This window comes from Cavia porcellus, unplaced genomic scaffold (assembly GCF_034190915.1).
Source record: "Cavia porcellus strain 051 isolate PalLab524CR breed Dunkin Hartley unplaced genomic scaffold, mCavPor4.1 scaffold_4, whole genome shotgun sequence".
Lineage (NCBI taxonomy): Eukaryota > Metazoa > Chordata > Mammalia > Rodentia > Caviidae > Cavia > Cavia porcellus.
This window is the reverse complement of record NW_026947487.1, coordinates 100,108,365-100,126,747: the sequence shown is the minus strand read 5'-3', so window position 1 is coordinate 100,126,747 and position 18,383 is coordinate 100,108,365. Positions and strand designations below refer to the sequence as shown.

At 44.1% G+C, this 18,383-nt stretch overlaps 1 protein-coding gene across 1 annotated transcript in view; it reads left to right on the top strand.

Annotated features, from left to right (window-relative positions):
• The first annotated feature begins 98 nt into the window (after positions 1-98).
• Positions 99-18,383, top strand: part of Ranbp10 (RAN binding protein 10) — a 77,485-nt gene continuing 59,200 nt past the window's right edge. The window contains exons 1-2 of the mRNA XM_003472148.5: positions 99-351; positions 1,120-1,231. Of these exons, the coding sequence (XP_003472196.2) occupies positions 117-351; positions 1,120-1,231 (347 nt within the window). The 5' untranslated portion in view covers positions 99-116. The remainder of the gene's footprint in view (positions 352-1,119; positions 1,232-18,383) is intronic.

Below are 18,383 nucleotides of genomic sequence, written 5' to 3'. Positions count from 1 at the left end.
GGACTCGGACTCGGTTTCCCTGCGGCCCCGGGAGGCTCGCGGGCTATTGGCTAAGAGGGGCGGATCTGGTCCCTTTCTTCCCCGCCCCCAGTGACACAATAGCAGCTCCCTCCAAGATGGCGGCGGCGACGGCGGACCCGGGAGCTGGGAGCCCGCAGGCTGGGGACTCCTCAGGCGGGGGCGCTGGGGGCGGGCTGCCATCCCCCGGGGAGCAAGAGCTGAGCCAGCGCTTGCAACGTCTGTACCCTGCAGTCAACCAGCACGAGACGCCGCTGCCGCGTTCCTGGAGCCCCAAGGACAAGTACAACTACATCGGCCTCTCCCAGGGCAACCTTCGTGTCCACTACAAAGGTATCGTCCCGTCTCACCGCTGGGGCAATAGTGCAGAGCGTCTGCGGGGCGGCTCTGCTGCCTCACTCCTGCTCCATCATGTTCCTTTCCCTGCCTGGGTGCCCCAGATTGGGCCTTGGTCCCTGTGGTGTGTCCAGAGTGGTAGGATTGATCAGGCCGAAGGTTGACTGCCTGATTTGCTCTGTCTTGAGACACCCGACGTCGAGAGTACTGCAACAGGTGTCCAAACCCAAGACTGGGTTGGATCCTCCACTTTAGGGCCTCCCTGCATGTCCTAGGCTGACTCCCAACTCAAGCTGGGCCACTGCTTTGTTTAAGGAGTGACTGAAAAAAAGAGGTGGTAACATCTCCCACCATTAGCCAGAAGTGCATGGGCTGATCTGCCTGCCAGTCATCCCAGAACGGGAATGGCGTTATGTTCTAAAGTTGTTGGTGATGAGAATGACTTCCATGTCCGTTGCTTCTTTCCCATGGATTTCCAAACTGCCTGAGTTCTGGAGAGACTGCCAGCAGCACTTGGGTGTCTCTCACGTGCTCCCACATTGCCTGTAGTCTTGTTGTTATGGAAAACAATGTCTCAGGCCTGCTAGTCTCAGGAGATGTGCCAAAGGTGCAAGGCATGTGTGTTTACTCAGTCGTCTGGTTATTCCTCAGACTGTGTAAGGGTTTCCTTTGTCCAAAGACGGGTGAAGTTACCGTGGAGCAGAGAAGAGTGAAGTTTAGTTTTGCATTTCCTTCTGAAATTTCTACCTTGCCCTATCTCATTAGGTCATGGCAAAAATCACAAAGATGCAGCCTCAGTGCGTGCTACCCACCCTATACCTGCTGCCTGTGGTATTTATTACTTTGAAGTGAAGATCGTCAGCAAAGGAAGAGATGGGTAAGCACCTTGACCTGTATCTGTGTTCTGAATTTGAGGTTTCCTGGGTGTTACTTGTGACTGACTTAAGCTGCTTTAGTGCTTGGGTCTAGGGTGCCGCTGTCCCCTGTCTGTCAGATGAGGTCTAAGTAAGTAGGCATGTTGTGGGTAAAGCAGGGGACATTTTTTAGATGATGTAATTAAATACTTTACAGAACAGGGAGACAAGTAACATGTTTGTATTAACAATTCAGCATCCAAAATGGGGTTTCCCCAGCTAGTGTGTGGTGTTTGTGACTTCCTTCCCTTTGCAGTCAAGGTCCCTTATTTTATAGCATTTAGTTATGTAGAGGCCCCATTAGGCTTCAAAGGGGTAGTAGAGTCTTTGTAGCATTCATCAAAGCTGTAGTGACCACTCTCATCTCGGGGTAAACACCATACACATGGTCAGAGTCAGGTGACCTTGCTGCTCATAAACTTGTTTTTCTGTTCAGGGACTTGAACACCAGTTGGACCAGCTTAAGAAAGGTCCTCATTAAAGTCAGCATCAGGGAGACTCCCTATTTTAGAATGATACAAACAGACATGGGCCATCGGAGGGGATAATTTTCATTTTCTTCTTTTCCCAGTCTTTCCTTTTTGTTTGTTTGTTTTTTAAGCAAGTGTCACAAAGCAGTTTGTTTAAGCAAAACAGTCTGTTTAAGCTATGAAATAACATGACTGCAACTGCCTTGGAAAAGCTTTCTTTGTCAGACCTTAGGTCTGGTGTGGGAAGTTTGCCAGTACTACCGGTGACCTTTGTGCTAACCCGAAGTATGTCTGCTCCTGAGTGTTTAGAATAATTCTTCTATCCTAAGAGGTGTCCTCTTGTGATACATGCAAAATGTCTGAGATGGATTGTGCAGAGGGCAGGACTGCTAGAAGCAGAACTTTGCTTGCTTTCTTAGTGATTTGTAATTCCCCTTCCTGCAAGGACTCTGTGGGTTTGAATAGATCCTGGACTTCAGTCTCCTTAGTTGTACTATGGGGAGCTACGTCAGCATCCAAGCTGCTTGTAGCCCTAGAACTTGATGATTCTAAAATTCTAATCATGGAATCTTTTGCTTTTGTCCCTATCTAATACACTTACAGATAGAAAGCTTTCATTTCTTTGTTTGTTTTTGGATACAGGATCTTACTATGTATCCCAGGCTGGCCTCAGACATGCATTTACCCTCCTGCTTCAGCCTCCTGAGTACTGAGATTACAGGCATGAGCCACCATGCCTGACTAAGAAACATTTATTGGAGGATTTTAAAGTCTAATTTCCTTTCCACCATCTGATAGAACACATTTATTGAATACATCTTAATTTGTGTGAATAAAAATGGTCTCTTAAAACAAACAACTTGAAAAGTGTTGATTAGGATATTGATGCTAGAGTCTCATAGTATTTCCAATGAAACTGAAGGGCATTTCCTAAAATTCTAGGGAGGAGAATAGTTTCTCTGTACTCCTTATAGTATTGTAGATATTGTGTATTGTAGTTGAGCTAGTAATAGACAAGAATGACTTTTCAGAAAGGCAAGTGTTTAAACTTAGAGACCTAGATTCCTTTGATTGGCTTTTAACATTTTTTTCCTGCCTGCCTCTCTTCTTTCTTTTCTCCCTCTCCCCCCTCCATCCCTTCTTTTCCTCCTTCCATTCTCTCCCTCCTCTTCCCTGCTCTTATTTTCATACTTTCTTTGTTTGAGACAGTGGAGTTCAGGTTGGCCTTGATCTCACTTTGTAGCCCAGGCTGGTCTTGAACTCACAGTGATTCTCCTGCCTCAGCCTCCCAAGTGCTGGTATTAAGGCATGCACTACCATGCCTGGCTCTATTCCTAGCATTTTTTTTTTTTTTTTGTCTTTTTTGTCTTTTTCTTTTTTGTCGGTACCGGGGATGGAACTCACGACTGCCTGCTTGCAAGGCGGGCACTTATGCCACTGAGCTAAATCCCCAGCCCCCCTATTCCTAGCATTTTTACATTTGGTAAATATAACTGGAAGCCTCAGGTCTTGTTTTATTTGTTTATGGTTTTGTTCTGAGATAGGATCTTACTTTTTTTTGGTCTTTTTGAGACAGGGTTTCACTGTGCAGTTTAGGCTGGCTTTGAACTCATTTTGTAGCAGGCTGGTCTCAGACTCATCCTCCCCTGCCTCTGCCTCCCAAATGCTGGGGTTACAGGTGTGTGTCACCATACTCTGCAACAGGGTTTTACTTTGTAATGTAGACTGGCTTTGAACTCCTACTTTAGTGATCCTCCTACTTCAGTCTTCTGAGTGCTGAGATTGTGGGTGTGCTTTGTTGTTGTTGTTGTTTTCTGGTGCTAGACATCATCTCCTAGGCCTCATACATGCTAGGCAAATGTTGTATTGCTGGATTACATCTTCAGCCCATGTAAGCTCAGTTTTCAAAAAGGCCCAGGTCATGTTTACCTACAATGGTCTGCTGCATCTGATCATAGTTACATGATGAGTGTATGAATGACCCCTCATGGCTACTCTGTGGAATCTGAAAGCCTTCCCATAGCTGAGATACGTCAGATGTTGATCTAGTCCAGGTGTGATTTTAAAGTGTCCAATAGCAGTTACAGGGCAGGCAGGTATCAACCAAGTTGCTTCCTGTTTCCTGTCAGTGCTAAAGCTATTTGTGATCCTGGCTTGGTCTATGACCCAAACGATAATTAATTGTATGCTTTCCTGATTATCTAGTTTGAGCCTCATAAGCATCTCTAGGAAATGGCTGGAGCAAATGAGGATGGGTATGTTTTTTGGTTGAGCCTTGAATCCCTGGAATCTTGGGCGGCCTTCCCTGACTGTGACTAATGGATGTTCAGTGGAGTAGCCTAAGTTGTCAGATGTCCTCGCCTGGTCCTGGATGTATGTGTCCAAGCTATTACTGCCTCCTTTCCCTATCAGGGCTGCTCTTGCATTCCTTCCCTGAATTACGGTGAAGGAATGTCCTGTTTGATACTTATGAGTAGCAGAGTTGGGCACAGAACTCAAAGATGGTCAGTGCTAAGCGGAGCTAGGGAAGTATAGTATGCAGTGCTTGATCAATTTAGTGTAGATTTTTCTGTAGTTTTGGGTATACTTCTTCTTCTTCTTCTTTTTTTTTTTGTCTTTTTGAGACAAGGTTTCATGGTCTCACCGGGTAGTTCAGGCTGGCCTTGAGGTCATCAGACTTGTCTTGAACTTGCAAACAACTCTCCTGTCTCAGCCTCCCAAGTGCTGGGATTACAGGAGTGTGCCACCATGCCTGGCTTTTTTGGGTATACCCAAAAAAATTCTATTTTATAGTGTCATAGTTCTTTATAAATGTCTTTATTTTGTTTGTTTGTTTTATTTTGTTTTTTGAGACAGGATCTTCCTATGTGGTTCAGGTTGGCTTTGAACTCCCCATGCTGACCTCGAATTCATGGCAGTCCTCCTGCCTCAGTCTCCTGAGTACTGGGATTATAGGCATGTAGCACCATGCCCAACCAGAAATGCCTTTATTGTCTCAATGTCTATATATTTTTTTTTCTTCTCAGTTCTGAGCATTAAACTCAGAATCTCATACACTATACTATAACCAAGCTGTATCCCCAACAGTTTTTTTTATTCCTCAGACAATGACTCACTGTGTACAATATTTCAAGCTGGCCTCGAAGTCACTATGTTTGTTTTGTGTTTTTGAGTCAGAGTCTCCCTTTTTAGTTCAGGCTGGCTTTGAACTTGCAGTGATCCTCCTGCCTCAGCCTCAGCTTCCTATGTCCTGAAATTATATGAACAACCCTTTTTAAATTTTATTTTGAGAGCTTGTCTCATTGAATTTCCCAGGCTGGCCTCAAACTTGTGATCCTCCTTTCCTCAACCTTGTGAATGTTTGGGATTATAGGCATCTCACTGTCCAGCACAGCAATGTCTTTTTGTAGACCAACACAGAAAGCTGATTAGGAAAGTTTCATTTATAGGGTACATAGAGTATTTATCTGTCTTTAACATGTACCAGGCTCTGTGCCAGAAGCAGAGATGTAAAACTAGGATGGGCCAACCTTGTCCTCAGAGAGCTGTGGCCTGCTCAGAAGAGAGTGGGTTCCAAGAGTCTTTGCAACAGGAGTTGGAAAATAGCATGGTGGCGCATGCCAGTAGTCCCAGCACTTTCGGAGGCTGAGGCAGGAGGGATTGTTGCAAGTTTGAGACCAGTCTGGGTTGCAAAGTGAGCTCAAGGCCAGTCCAAACTGCACAGTGAGACCTTTTCTCAAAAAGACAGTAAGTAAGTAAGTAAATAAATAAATAAATAAGTAAGTCAGAGCCTGGGCACAGTTGTGAGGGGTGAGTAGGAGTTTCCCAATAGTCAGGACCTGTGAGTCTGAAGAGAAATGAGCCCAGCATTAGGGTGTTGGGCTTTTTGGGCAGTTCCCACAGGTGTAGGGGAGCTGTGAAGGAGCTGCTGTGTTGGAGCTAAGAGCTTGGCGCAGACTGTTGGGCTTTGGCTGCAATTTGCCAAGTCACCAGAGTTGAGAACTCCAGGAACAGATCTGGTAGGGTGAGGACAAATCTGAGTCCTGCCAGGAGTGCCAGGAGGTAAGAAGCATCCAGGCTGATCTTTCTAGGAAGCTAAGGAGGCCCTGAAGCTGAGGGTCCCTGAAAGGGAAGCAACTTCTTCAGACAGATTTTCTGGACCTGTGGGTGTCTCTGGCTCTTAGTGATGACACATGGAGGGTGTGGTTGGCCCTGCTGACAGATGCTCCAGTGTGACCCTCAAAATAGACTGTAACATCATCCCAGCGGCAGAGGCCTCCAACATGTGATGGGTAGCTCTACCCAAGAACAGCAAGCCTGGGCTAGAGCACTGGATGGTGTGGTGAGACAGGGGTGTTCTCCTCTGCAGTTGGGGCCTGGAGCAGGGATCTGGCCGTAGCCAGCCAGCTCTTGCTTGCTCCTGCAGTTGACTGATTATAGCCAGCAGCAGGATACTCATCTTCACACTAGGATGAGCACCCATTGCTTTGTCTCAGGCCTGACTCCCAAGAGCACAGGAACAAGGCCTACTTAGAGAAGAGATAGATACACCCCTGTATACAACCTCCCTGGGTGGCCCCCAGGGTAGACTTCTTATCTGGGAATTTGGGCACAGCTTCTTAGAAGAGGTGAAAAGGAAAGAAGTTAGTGTTTTAAATAAACAAATTGAGAAGATGCTGTGGGCAGAAGACATAGTACATAAAAAGATATGGAAGCCAAACTAGGCACAGTGGCGTGCCTGTAGTCCAGCTACTCAGGAGGCTGAGGCTGGAGGATCTCTTGGCTCCAGGCATTTAAGGCCATCTTATTTAAGGCAGCATAACGAAACCCTATTTTAAAACAACAGTAGCAAAAAGTGTTAGCACATAACATGAGGTAGGCAGGAGCCATACTAAAAAGCCCTTTGACCCAAGGGAAGTAGCAGTGTGTGGGAACTGGCTGGAAGAGACTGATGGTCTGATGTACCAGGCCCCTCTGCTTGAGAGTCCTGTCCATTGCAGACCACTGACTTTAGGTACTTTGCCTGGGGCACAGTTGCCTCATGTCAGTGTCTCTTTCTGCTGGCCATTCTCCTGGTGTGGTGAAGTACAGGATAGGGATGCTGAAAACTGGTAGTCTGGGAGGCTTCTTGGAGGTAAAGAGACTCCAGTTGTACTGGATTTCTCCAGTAGTTTGGTTTGCTAACTCCCATCTGAAAGACATCATCATTATCCCATGCTTTATACCAAGCATTTCCCTCTCATGAGTCAGGATTACCCAAAGTGATTTTTCCTTGGAAGGTCAGAGAGCCATTCAGTGAATTAGATCTCACCTGCCACCTTCTTGCCTGGAGAACCCCAAGAGCCCAGGCCCTTCCAGGCTAGAGCTGGCCTGTGTGGCCCCACCACATTCTAGTCTCTGTATTTTACAGTGCTTTTGAGAAGTTCAGTGCTTATCTGTGGACTGGCAAAGGCCTTGTCGTGCCTGACCCCAGAAGTGTGGGCTGTCCTTGCCCCGCTGTTGTCCTTGACTTTGCTCTGGAGCTGATGGCTTCTCAGGTGGATGCTGAATGAACTTTGGTTTCCCAGGGGCACACTGTGCAGTTTCTGGAGCCATGGACTATTTGGGCTCTGGATCCTCTCAGTGTTGTATGGTTCACCTGTGTGAGGAGTTAACGTCTTGGTCTAGGTTGGGCACTCTGGGGCCTTAGTTGTTGTGCCGGGTGGAGAACTGGAGTCTGCTTTTCTGATGGGATCTCCTTAGTTGCTGTTTGTTGCCACCCAGGCCCCAGTAGTGAGCTAGGAGTGGGGAGCTGCTTCATAACTGAGGCCTTCCTTGGTCAGAGATTATTTGTTCATTCTCTGGAATATTTGGTCTTTTCTCTAGGTGGATCCATACAAAGGGGAGATTCCCTGCTAAAAGGAAAGCAAGAAGGTGAATTTAGTAACTGTGAGTGGCAGTTACCATGTGGCATTCCCATGCTGGACCATCTGGGCACAGCTGCCCTTCTCTCCCTACTTCTCATCTTCCAACCACCACCCCGAAGGCTAGTAGGTTTCATCTCAGGACAAAAGAAAGGGCTGTGGAGTGGGTCTGTGGTTAAGGGTCAAGTTGAAAAGAAGGGACGGGGCACCAGGTTGGATAACTGCGTCTAAACACAAGTCCCTCTGCTTCTCTAGAAATTTTGTTCAACGTTCACATAAAATGACTTTATAAATCCTGGATAGTCAATGTTATTTTGTTGTGATAAAATTGTGAATGTGGCAGTGTTGCAGGAAGTAAGGCTTTTGAGCGTGGTGTTGCACACCAGTCATCTCAGCGCTCTTAAAGGCCGAGGCAGGAGGATCACAAATTTGAGCTCAGCCTGGTCAATTTAGTGACTTAGTGAGAACTTGCCTCAAAATAAAAAAGGAATGGACATGTAGTTCAGTGTGAAGGCCATAAATTGAACCCTTGGGACTGCAAAAACAAATGAATGAAAAGAAAAAGAAGCTGGGCATGGTGGTGCAAAACCTGTAATCCTGGCACTTGGGAGGCTGAGGCAAGAGGATTTCTGAGAGTCTGGAGCAGCCTGAGCTACGCAGTGAGTTCAGAGCCTGAACTTGCCTTAAAAAAGTAGCGAGACCTTGCCTTAATAAAACAAAAAGAAAAAAAGAAATGAGTCTAGAGACTTGGTGAGAGAGCAGAACCCAGCCCTTCTGTCACCAAAGGAGTATAAGAGGCGTCTTGGACTATGTAAGGACATGGGAGAGGGGCTGAGGAAGTCTTTTGCATTCCTCTTCTACCTGTCTTCCTGTCTCCCTTATGGATTTAGAGATGGCTTGGGATTTCAGGGATGTTTATAGGTTAAGAATGGCTCATGCCAGGGCATTTTTAGCCCTTTTACATCCTTAGCTTCCGTGGTCAATATTACTGCTTGATAGCAGCATTCATTTTCATCCAGAGCCTCAGTTTTTCTGTGTATAACACACCAGGCAGCTATACACTTTGGGTCAGTTTCATCCTGAGATGAAACCTACTAGCCCTCAGGGTAGTGGTTAGAAGATGAGAAGAAGGGAGAGAAGAGCAGCTGTGCCCAGATGGTCCAAGGGCTCAGCTCTTTTCTTCTACTGAGCAGTGCCAAGGTGGAACTGAACCAAGAGGAAAGAAGCAGAGCAGATGATTTGATGAGTAGAAGAGGTAACCACTCAAAGTCATAGGTCTGAATTTTGACAGCCACTATTTTTTAAATTATTATTTTATAGAAGGTTTTGTTTCCTTTTTTTTTGTCTTTTTCGTTTTTATCGGTACCGGGGATCGAACTCACGACTGCCCGCTTGCAAGGCAGGCGCTTATGCCGCTGAGCTAAATCCCCAGCCCCTATATTTGCTCTTTTTATTTTGAAACACAATCTCGCAAAATTACCTAAGCTGGTTTGAAACTCAAAATCTTCCTGCTTTCGTTGCCCAATTGCTGGAATTACAGGCATACACTGCCACACTTGGCTTATATTTGTTAATTTTTATTTATTCCTTCTTTCCTTCAGTTAGGTATAGTTTTTTTGTTTTGTTTTGTTTTGTTTTTTGTCTACTTTGGACTGGGTCTCTATGCAATTCAGGCTGGTCTTGAGCTCACTTTGTAGCCCAAGATGGTCCCGAACTTGTAGCAATCTGTCTTGGCCTCCTGAGTACTGGGATTACAGGTGTGCGACACCATACCTGGAAGGTACAGTTTTTGAGACATGGTTTTGCTGTATAATTTAGGCTCACCTTGAATTTATTACATAGTCTGGACTTGTTTTAAATTGGAGGCTATCCTCCTGCCTCAGCCTCCTTGGTGCTAGGATGTATGTGCTCCTATGCTATAGTTTATATTTGCTCTTTTAAAATAAAAAAAAATTTATTTTACCTAAAATTACCTTTTTTTTTTTTAAACCTGTGCTGGGGTTTGAATCCAGGGCCTTAGGCATGCTAAGTAAGCACTCAACCATGGAGCTGTATCCCAGCTGCTAGATAATTTTTTTTTTTTGTCTTTTTTTTTTCTTTTTCTTTTTTCTGGTACTGGGTATTGAACTCACGACCACCTGCTTGCAAGGCAGGTGCTTATGCTGCTGAGCTAAATCCCCAGCCCCTTGTTAGATAATTTTTAACTAAAAAGAAAATACATAGGACTTTTCAAAACCTGACATAATGTACGTTTTAAAAATAGAGCCAGGTGTGGTGGTGTGTGCTGTAGTCTCAGCTACTTGGGAGACTCAGGCAGGAGGATCACTTAAGCTCAGGAGTTTGAGACCAGCTTGCTATCTGAAAAAGAAAAAGTACAGGGACACAGAGATACACATTTAAACAAATGGAGGTTTATTGTTATTTGTGGAGGACCATCGATGATAGCTCTCCTTAAAAGAAGAGCTATTATCTCCATTTTGGCAAAACTTGACCCTATTTTTTTTTTTTTTTTTTTTTTTTATCGGTACCAGGGATCGAACTCACAACCACCTGCTTGCAAGGCAGGTGCTTTATGCCACTGAGCTAAATCCCCAGCCCAACCCTATTTTCATACATTGATATGTACAGCGCTGGCTAGGACTTCTTCTTAACCCCTCAGTTGACTTTAAGCAATGTGAATCAGAGGTGCTGATGTAGTCTTTCAAGCAAGACTTGCCCCCACCTTATAACTCCCAAGAAAATGTGTGAGCCATGGCGGTTGGGAGGATTGGGAGAGTGAGCTCGATGCTGTTAGCTGGGATCTAGCCTTGAAATAAGAGACTATGACTTCTCAGGGCATAAAATATTATATATCAGAGCTAAAGCAACAACCCCAAAACATTAGATACTACCTCAAATTGTGTTTTGCAGATTATTCTTTTTGCGTACCCTTGTCTATATATTGCTGAGGTGATTTCAGACCTCCTACGTAGCCCAGCTCACATGACTCACATACTTCCTGCCACTCTCACAACACTCATCCCCTAGCCACTGCCATTTCACGAATTAATGAAACCTGGTTTGCCCCAGGTTGAAGCCTTTCTTCTGGTTAGCCATCTTAGTAGCTGGACCTAGGATTCCCTTGGTTCCTCACAAGTGTAAATATGCCTTAGTGCCTTTATTCTCACCAGGGGTTGCACTGGAAGTGGTAGATTGGAATTAACTCGCTAAAATTATCGTACCTTTCCCTTCAGATTACAAGTGTGGATTTTCCTAGACTGAGACGAGGTCGAGAGGCGCTTTCAATCGTAACTGTACATTGCTTCAGTAGAGGCAAATGCAAAAATGGATGCTTCAAGCAGAAAGGGGTTTAATACATCATAAATTTATAATATCATACTTGTAAAATCATTAGGATTTTTATAATTTCATACTTATAAAATCATTAGGATGTAGTTTCCATATAAGGGTGTGCTACTTAAATAAGATCTCTGATTGAATTTAATGACATTACATGAAACATTAAAAACCAGCAAAGTGAGATCCAGTTACCTTCTTTCTCTCTCTTCCCTTTCTTTCCCTTCCTTTCCTTCTTCCTTTTCCTTTCTTCCTTCCCTTCCTTTTTTCCCTTCTTTCTGCTGGAGATTGAACTGAGGGCCTTTGCACTGAACTGCTTCTCCAGTCTCACTCTTTTATGCTTTATTTTGAAACAAGGTCTGGCCTAAGTTGCTAAGTTGCCTAAGCTGGGCTTGAATTTGCTATCTTCCTGCCTCAGCCTTCTATAGGGCTGGAATTACAGGCATGGTCCGCTCACACCCAGGTGGGTGTGAATACTCTACTAGGGAGTTAAAGGTAGTGTCCAGGCACAGCTGTGCTCTAGCCTCGTAATTACACAGAACGAGAGAGGTAGTATTTAATGTTTTGTAGAGGTTAGGACTGAAAGGCTACTGATGCAAGAAGTTGGTAGGAACCTCTCACATTATCTGGGGTGTCAAGTGGCTATCACCTTCTAGTTAAGTACAATGCGTTTTGTTTTGGAATGCAGCAGGCTCTGGAAAGTCAACGTTTGGTGCTTGAGACTCTGACTCTGAGCCCTTTAGAGAAGTATAGAACCTGCACCTAAGGCCACCCTTGGAAATTGTTATGCAGGTTTCTGTCTGCTGGGCTTTCTGGATGCTTTGATGGTACTGGTGACAGTGGGTACACAAGGATCTTGTGACCCACACTCAGAGCCATCTTTTTGTGTGTGAGCAAATCTTGCTTCAAACCCCTTTTCCTCCTGGCTTGTTCTTCTCTGAACAATGCTGGGTCTCTGTCTTCTCTCTGGCACTGCACAGAGTTGGTCTCAGTGGATGGCTGCATGGCTTCTGGAAGAGGGACCTGGAGAGTGGTGCATGGCTACTGGGAGAACATTTGCACGTAGTAGCCAGTGTCAGGATGGATCATGACTTAAAGTGGGCCCTTTAGGCTTTGGAGTGAAATCCCTAGTGCCAAATATTAGCTGTCATTTCAGACCTCAGTGTCAGTTAGTGTTTTTCCCAAGCTGTCTCCCAGGGTCCATTTCGTAACCACTGTCCCAGAGTCTTGTCCCTTGTAGAGGTGGTTGATTTCTTTTATCTGGGACAAGTTCTGATAGGAACAAGGTTGCCAGAATGCAGAACTGTGGCTAAGGTGTTAGATGTCAAGATCAAGCAATCAGATGAGATACTAGGAGCTCCTTGGAGGTCTGGGGTAGGGGCCATAGTGCCTGGCTCTTTCATCCAAGAGGGTGGGAACAGAGTTCATCCTTTCCCTAGATCCCACAAGCCTCCTCAGCCCTGGGACTGGGGACCATATCTCTTTTCTCTCTTTCGCTCCAACCGCTTCCGATCTGGAGACATCCATTGATGGAACTTAAATTAGAAATGTTCAAGTTCCATAGTCATTGGTTCATGGGTATTATGAGGTTGTTATTAAAAGCATCTGTGGGCTTACCAGACCATAAAATTCACTTTCCCTCTAAGAAATCAATGGCAAGTAAAAAGAGCCGAGTCTGTGTTCTTCACTCTTCTCATTTACTCTGTGCTAGCAGAGAGAGACTTCTTTCTTCTGGCCTGACATGAAGCCAGAGTACAGAATCCTCTGATGATTTGCATTGAGCTCTGTGCCAGGGCCCTACTTGTCTTATCAGGGAAGACCAGATGAGGCTTTGCTGACATGTAGAGCTATAGGGGTGTGACTGTGTTTGTCATGAAATATCTGTAACATAAAGTAGGCCATTTTATCCATTTTTAAGTGTATAATTCAGTAATACTAATGCAGCCACACCATTATCTGCAGAATTTTTCTGTCTCCTGAGATAGAAACTCTGAACTTATTTAGCACTAACTCTATTCTTTTCCCAGCCCCTGGTTTTTTTTTTTTTGTTTTGTTTTTTTTGGATCTTTTTCATTTTTTTTATCGGTACCAGGGATCGAACTCACGACTGCCTACTTGCAAGGCAGGCGCTTATGCTGCTGAGCTAAATCCCCAGGCCCCCCCCCCCGTTATTTTTAATTTATTTTTGTCATTATGAATTTGCCTATTCTATATAGTTCATATAAAATGTAATCATATGATATTTGTCTTTTTTTTTTTTTTTTTTTTTTTGAGACAGGCTGGCCTTGAACTCATTGTATAGCCCAGTTTTGGTTTTGAACTTGAGGTGATTATTTTCCCTCAGCTTCCCAAGTGTTGGGATTGCAGATATGAGCTACCATGTCTGGTGTGCTGTTTGTCCTTTTGTGTCTGATTCGTTCGTGAGTCGAGATTTTCAAGTTTCCTCTGTGTTGTTAGCCTTCATTTGTTTTTATGAACTTCATTTTTTTATGACTGATTAATATTTCTGTGTATGTATACCCCATTTTATTTATTTTTTTTAATTTTTTTTTTTGTCTTTTTTTCGTTTTTATTGGTACCAGGGATCGAACTCACGACTGCCTGCTTGCAAGGCAGGAGGCTTATGCCGTTGAGCTAAATCCCCAGCTCCAATACCCCATTTTAAAAATATTTTTTTATTTATTTTTGTGGTGCTGAGAATTCAACCTAGGACCTTGTGCATGCAAGGCAGGAGTTGTGCCACTGAGCCATATCCCCAGTTCATACACCCCATTTTTTAAAATTTTTTCCACGTTTTGGCTATTGTAGATAATGCCACTATGTACATTTGCATATGTATTGTTTGAATCCCTCATTTCAGTTATTTTGTGTATATACTTAAGAATGGAATTGCTAGGTATGCCAGTAATTCTGTATGTAACTCTTTTGTTTTATTTTTCTCCACTTTTTCTTCTTTTCCTCCTCTTTTTCTTCTTCCCCTCGTCGTCGTCTTTTTTTTTTTTTTTTTTTTTTTTGTGCTTTTGAGACAAAGTCTTTCCCTGTGGTCCAGGTTGGCCTTGAACACATTATGTAGCCCATTCTGGCCTTGGACTCACAATTGTCCTCCTGCATCAGCCTCCTAAGTGCTGGGATTACAGACATGCATCATCACACCTGGCTTCATTGTTTGTTATTTTGTTTTTTGAGCAGGGTCTCACTATGTAGCCCAGCCTGGTCTCAAAATTCTGGGTCTTCCGGCTCAGCCTCCTGAGTGCTGGGATCACAAGCATGTGCCGCTACATGCAGCTGTCTGTGTAACTTTCTGAGGAATTACTAAACTGTTTTCCATAGTGACTGCTCAGTTTACATTTCTATCAGCAATGGATGAAGGTTCCAGTTTGTCCACATCCTTGTTATTTGCCTCCCTCTCTTCCTCCTTCCCTCCCTCCTTTTCTGCCTCTTTCCTTCCTGATGCAACCATTCTTAAGTGTGAAGCAGTAACTCATTGAGGCTTTATTGTGCTTTTCTTTATAGCAACTGATGTTGAGCATCTTTTCATGTATTTATTTCATATGACTATTTGTATATGTTCTTAGAAGAAATATCTGTTTAAGTCCTTTGTTGTTTGGTCATTGGGTTTTTATTATTGAGTTTCAAGAATTTTTAAATTTATTGTAAATATCAAACAATTATTAGACATATGATTTGAAAGAATTTTCACCTTTTTTGTAGGATCCCCTCCTGCCCGCCGTATTTGGGATTGAACCCAGGGAAACCCTATCACTGAGCCACATCCTTGAACTCATTTTTTTATTCTGAGATAGGACTCACTAATTTGCTCTAGCTTACCATAAATTTGAGGTATTCCTGCATCAGCCTTCAGAGTAGTAGGGATTACAGCTGTATATTTCCGTGGTAGTTTAGCTATTATGTTTAAATTTTTTTTAAGTTTTAAAATTCTGTTTATTTTAGGGTTGAATATAAGTGCTCTACTACTGAGCTACATCCCCAGCCTCCTAATTTTAATATGATATGAGAGGGGTCCAATTTCATTCTCTTTCATGTGGAAACTTAGTTGTCCCAGTTTCATTTTGTTAAAGAGACAATTTTTTTTTCCTCCATTGACTGGACTTGACATTCTTTTTTTTTTTTTTTTGTCTTTTTCCTTTTTATCGGTACTGGAGATTGAACTCACGACTGCCTGCTTGCAAGGCAGGTGCTTATGCCGCTGAGCTAAATCCCCAGCCCCTGGACTTGACATTCTTATTGAAAAGAATTTGTACATAAATGTATGGATTTATTTCTGGCCTTTATATTCTGTTCTATTGGACTGTTTGTCTGTATCGTATTTAGTACATTGGTTTTGTTTTGGTTTGTGCCATTGAGGATTGAACCTAGGGCTTTCTCACATCCCCAGCCTCTCTCTCTGGGTTTTTTTTTTTTTTTGGGTGGGCAAGGGTATCGGGACAGGGTATTATTATGTAGTTCAGGCTGGTCTTGAACTCATTGTGTAGGCCAGGCTGGCCTCAAACTTACAGTGATCCTCCTGCTTCAGCCACTCAGAATGCTGGGATTATAGACAAGTGCCACTCTGCCTAGCTACTCCGTATGATTTTGGGGGGTGGGGGGAGGGGTAAGGGGGTATTGAGATAAGATTTCACTATGTATTTCAAGTGGCCTTGAACTCAGTTTATATAGCTTATGCTGGCCTCAAATTTTTTGTGATCCTCTTGCCTCAGCATCCTGAGTGTTGGAATTACAGGTATGCACCACCAGGCCTGGGTTTTACTTTTTATTTTGGGACAATTTTTTTTCTAAATAGGTAAGTTGCTCAGGCTAAACTCGAACTTACAATCCCTCTTGACCTCTGAGATTACTTGGTGGAATTATAGGCATGTACCACCACAGCTAGCTTCTCAGTGACTTTTTAGAGTGCTGTTTCAAGGTTTGCTTTATCCTGGGCTTACAATTGGATACAGCGTATTTGCAATAGAATACAGTCATTATTGATGCTATTCTGCGAAGAATTGAAGTCTCTAGGTCAGATCTAGAAGGAACTCGGAGTCCTTTGATCCAACCTGGCCTCTTCTGATAGGGAATTTGAGATGTGGTTTGAAATCCAAAACCAACCATCCTGAATTAGGCTGGAGTACAAGAGACCAGCCTTTCAGAGTATGGGGTGTTGCTTCTGAGCCCTGCTATGAAGTACTCTTGCCACTTAAAACTCTTTAAATGCTTCCTTCCTGAAGGCAGGAAGGGAATACCAGACTTGCTGACCAAGGGGTCCCCATGTGGGGTACTCCCAGCTCTCTGTCAGGACTAGTGGGACAGGACAGCACAGGAGTTGTGTCTTTCTTCTGTCCCTCTATATATGTGGGTGGCATGAGAGTCAAGTGGCCCAGTTTTCTAAGGTCATGTCCTCTGTCCAACACCAGGTCTGCCCAGGTCACAGGAAAATCTATCCTAAGTTGGAGCTGTGTTGAGTGTCATGCTGCAGCAAGGTCTCCTGAGCATGTGATTTGAGTTGTGCTTGGGACCACAAAGTGCCATGTGAGCCTGGGTCCTAGCTCCCCTGCTCAGCAGGGATTTTGACTGTTTCTGCTTTTCCTTTCCATGCAGCCTGTGCCCTTCTGTCAAGCCTCAGGTTTCTGGTAGACTGAGGAGCTGACCATGAAAGTCAAATTTCCCAGTGTGTCCCCATCGCTGAAATGCTGTTTCAGGATGATCCAAAGAGAGTCAGATGGGTGAAGGCTCCTAAAAACTATTTTTTGTATGATTATAGAACTAACCCATATTAATTATAGAAAATCTGATGCTGGACATAGTGGAACACATCTGTAATCCTAGCTACTTGGGAGGCTGAGACAAGAGTGCAAATTTGAGGCATGTCTGGGCAATTTAGCCAGACTCTGTATCAAAATAAAAATTAAAAAGGTCTGGGGCCAGATGTAATAGTGCATACCTGTAGTCCCAGCACTCTTAGAGACCGAGGTAAGAAGACCACAATTTGGAGCCCAGGTTGGGCATTTTAGCCAGACCTTTCTTTAGAACTAAAAAAATAAATCAATAAAAAGGACAGAGTAAAATGTACTTCAATGCAAGGACCCTGGAATCAATCCTCAGTGCCACAAAATGAACAAATAATCTGGAAAACCAATGGGAAAACAAAGAAAAAACAATCCAAGCCGTGAGTGTACTCATTTCTCTCCACAAGACCATAGTTAAGCTTCTGGGGCAGAGAGGGCAGAGGTAGATGGTGGGCAGCTTAGGCCCCAGGAGCTGCTACTGTGTTCTCAAGCCAGTCCTTTTCTAGGGCCTCGATTTGATTCCCTCTTCCCCTTCACACACCCCCACCCCTAGCTGGGTAATGTGGTGGGCCTGGCTATGTGATCAGCTGCCTGCTTTGGATGTGGTTGGCTGAGGCCTTTGCTACCCACTTATAGATGTGGCTGCTCTTCCCCAGGCAGCTGTCTGGTGGATTTCCACCCAGCTTGACCCCAGGTGCCCACTTGGTGCCCTCTTCTTTTGCAGCCATGTAGGGGCCAAAGTGACTGTTCTTGTAACTACAGCTTTGCACTGTGGTTTTGTCAGTGAAGGGTAGAAACTGAGAACTTAAGAGGCCAACGCATGGCCCTCATACCACAAAGAGCTTGTCTGTGTCCCTCTATACTTCCTGGCTGGCTGACTTCTGTAAGAAGTGATATTTCCTCTCCATTTTGCTGTAATATAGAAGAAGGAGTGAATCAGGTGAATTAACTTTACTGTCACTTGTGCTGTGGGTTAAATAACCCCCACCCACCACAGATTCCTTAGATCTGTCTTGTTGTCTGAAAAGAAAGCCCTGTGAAAAAGTGAAGTGTTGGAGAGCCAGTCTGCTGTATGTCTGTCACCTATTTAGGGAGTAGGAGCTTTTGCTGCTTTTCTCTCATCTGTGTCACCACAAGACTGTGAGTTATTTGTCTGTGTTCTTAACATAGCCTATTCCATTACCAACAAGGAAGCCAATGCTCATCTCCTTTCTCCTTGGCAATCCCTAGTAAACAGGCATTTTTTATTTAGGGAGGGGTGTTTGAAAAAAGGTTTCATTATATAGTACAGGTTGGCCTTGAATAAAACATCCTCCTGCCTCAGCTTCCTTGTGCTGGGATCCTAGGTATGTACACTAAACCCAGCTGTTCAAGCATTTGTTTGTTTGATTTTTGAGAAAGTCATGCTAGACATTTCAGGTTGGCCTCCAGAGATGATCCTCCTGCCTCAGCCTTCCAACCACTGGCATTATAGGTTTGTGCTATTGCACCCAACCAGGGATTTGTCTTTAACTGTCCCAAGATCCAGGTCTTTGAGGTCTTTGAGGTTGCAGGGTCTTTGAGGTTGGACTACTTTACCGGCTTCCACTGGTGAAAGGACCTCCAGTGCATAAACTAGGG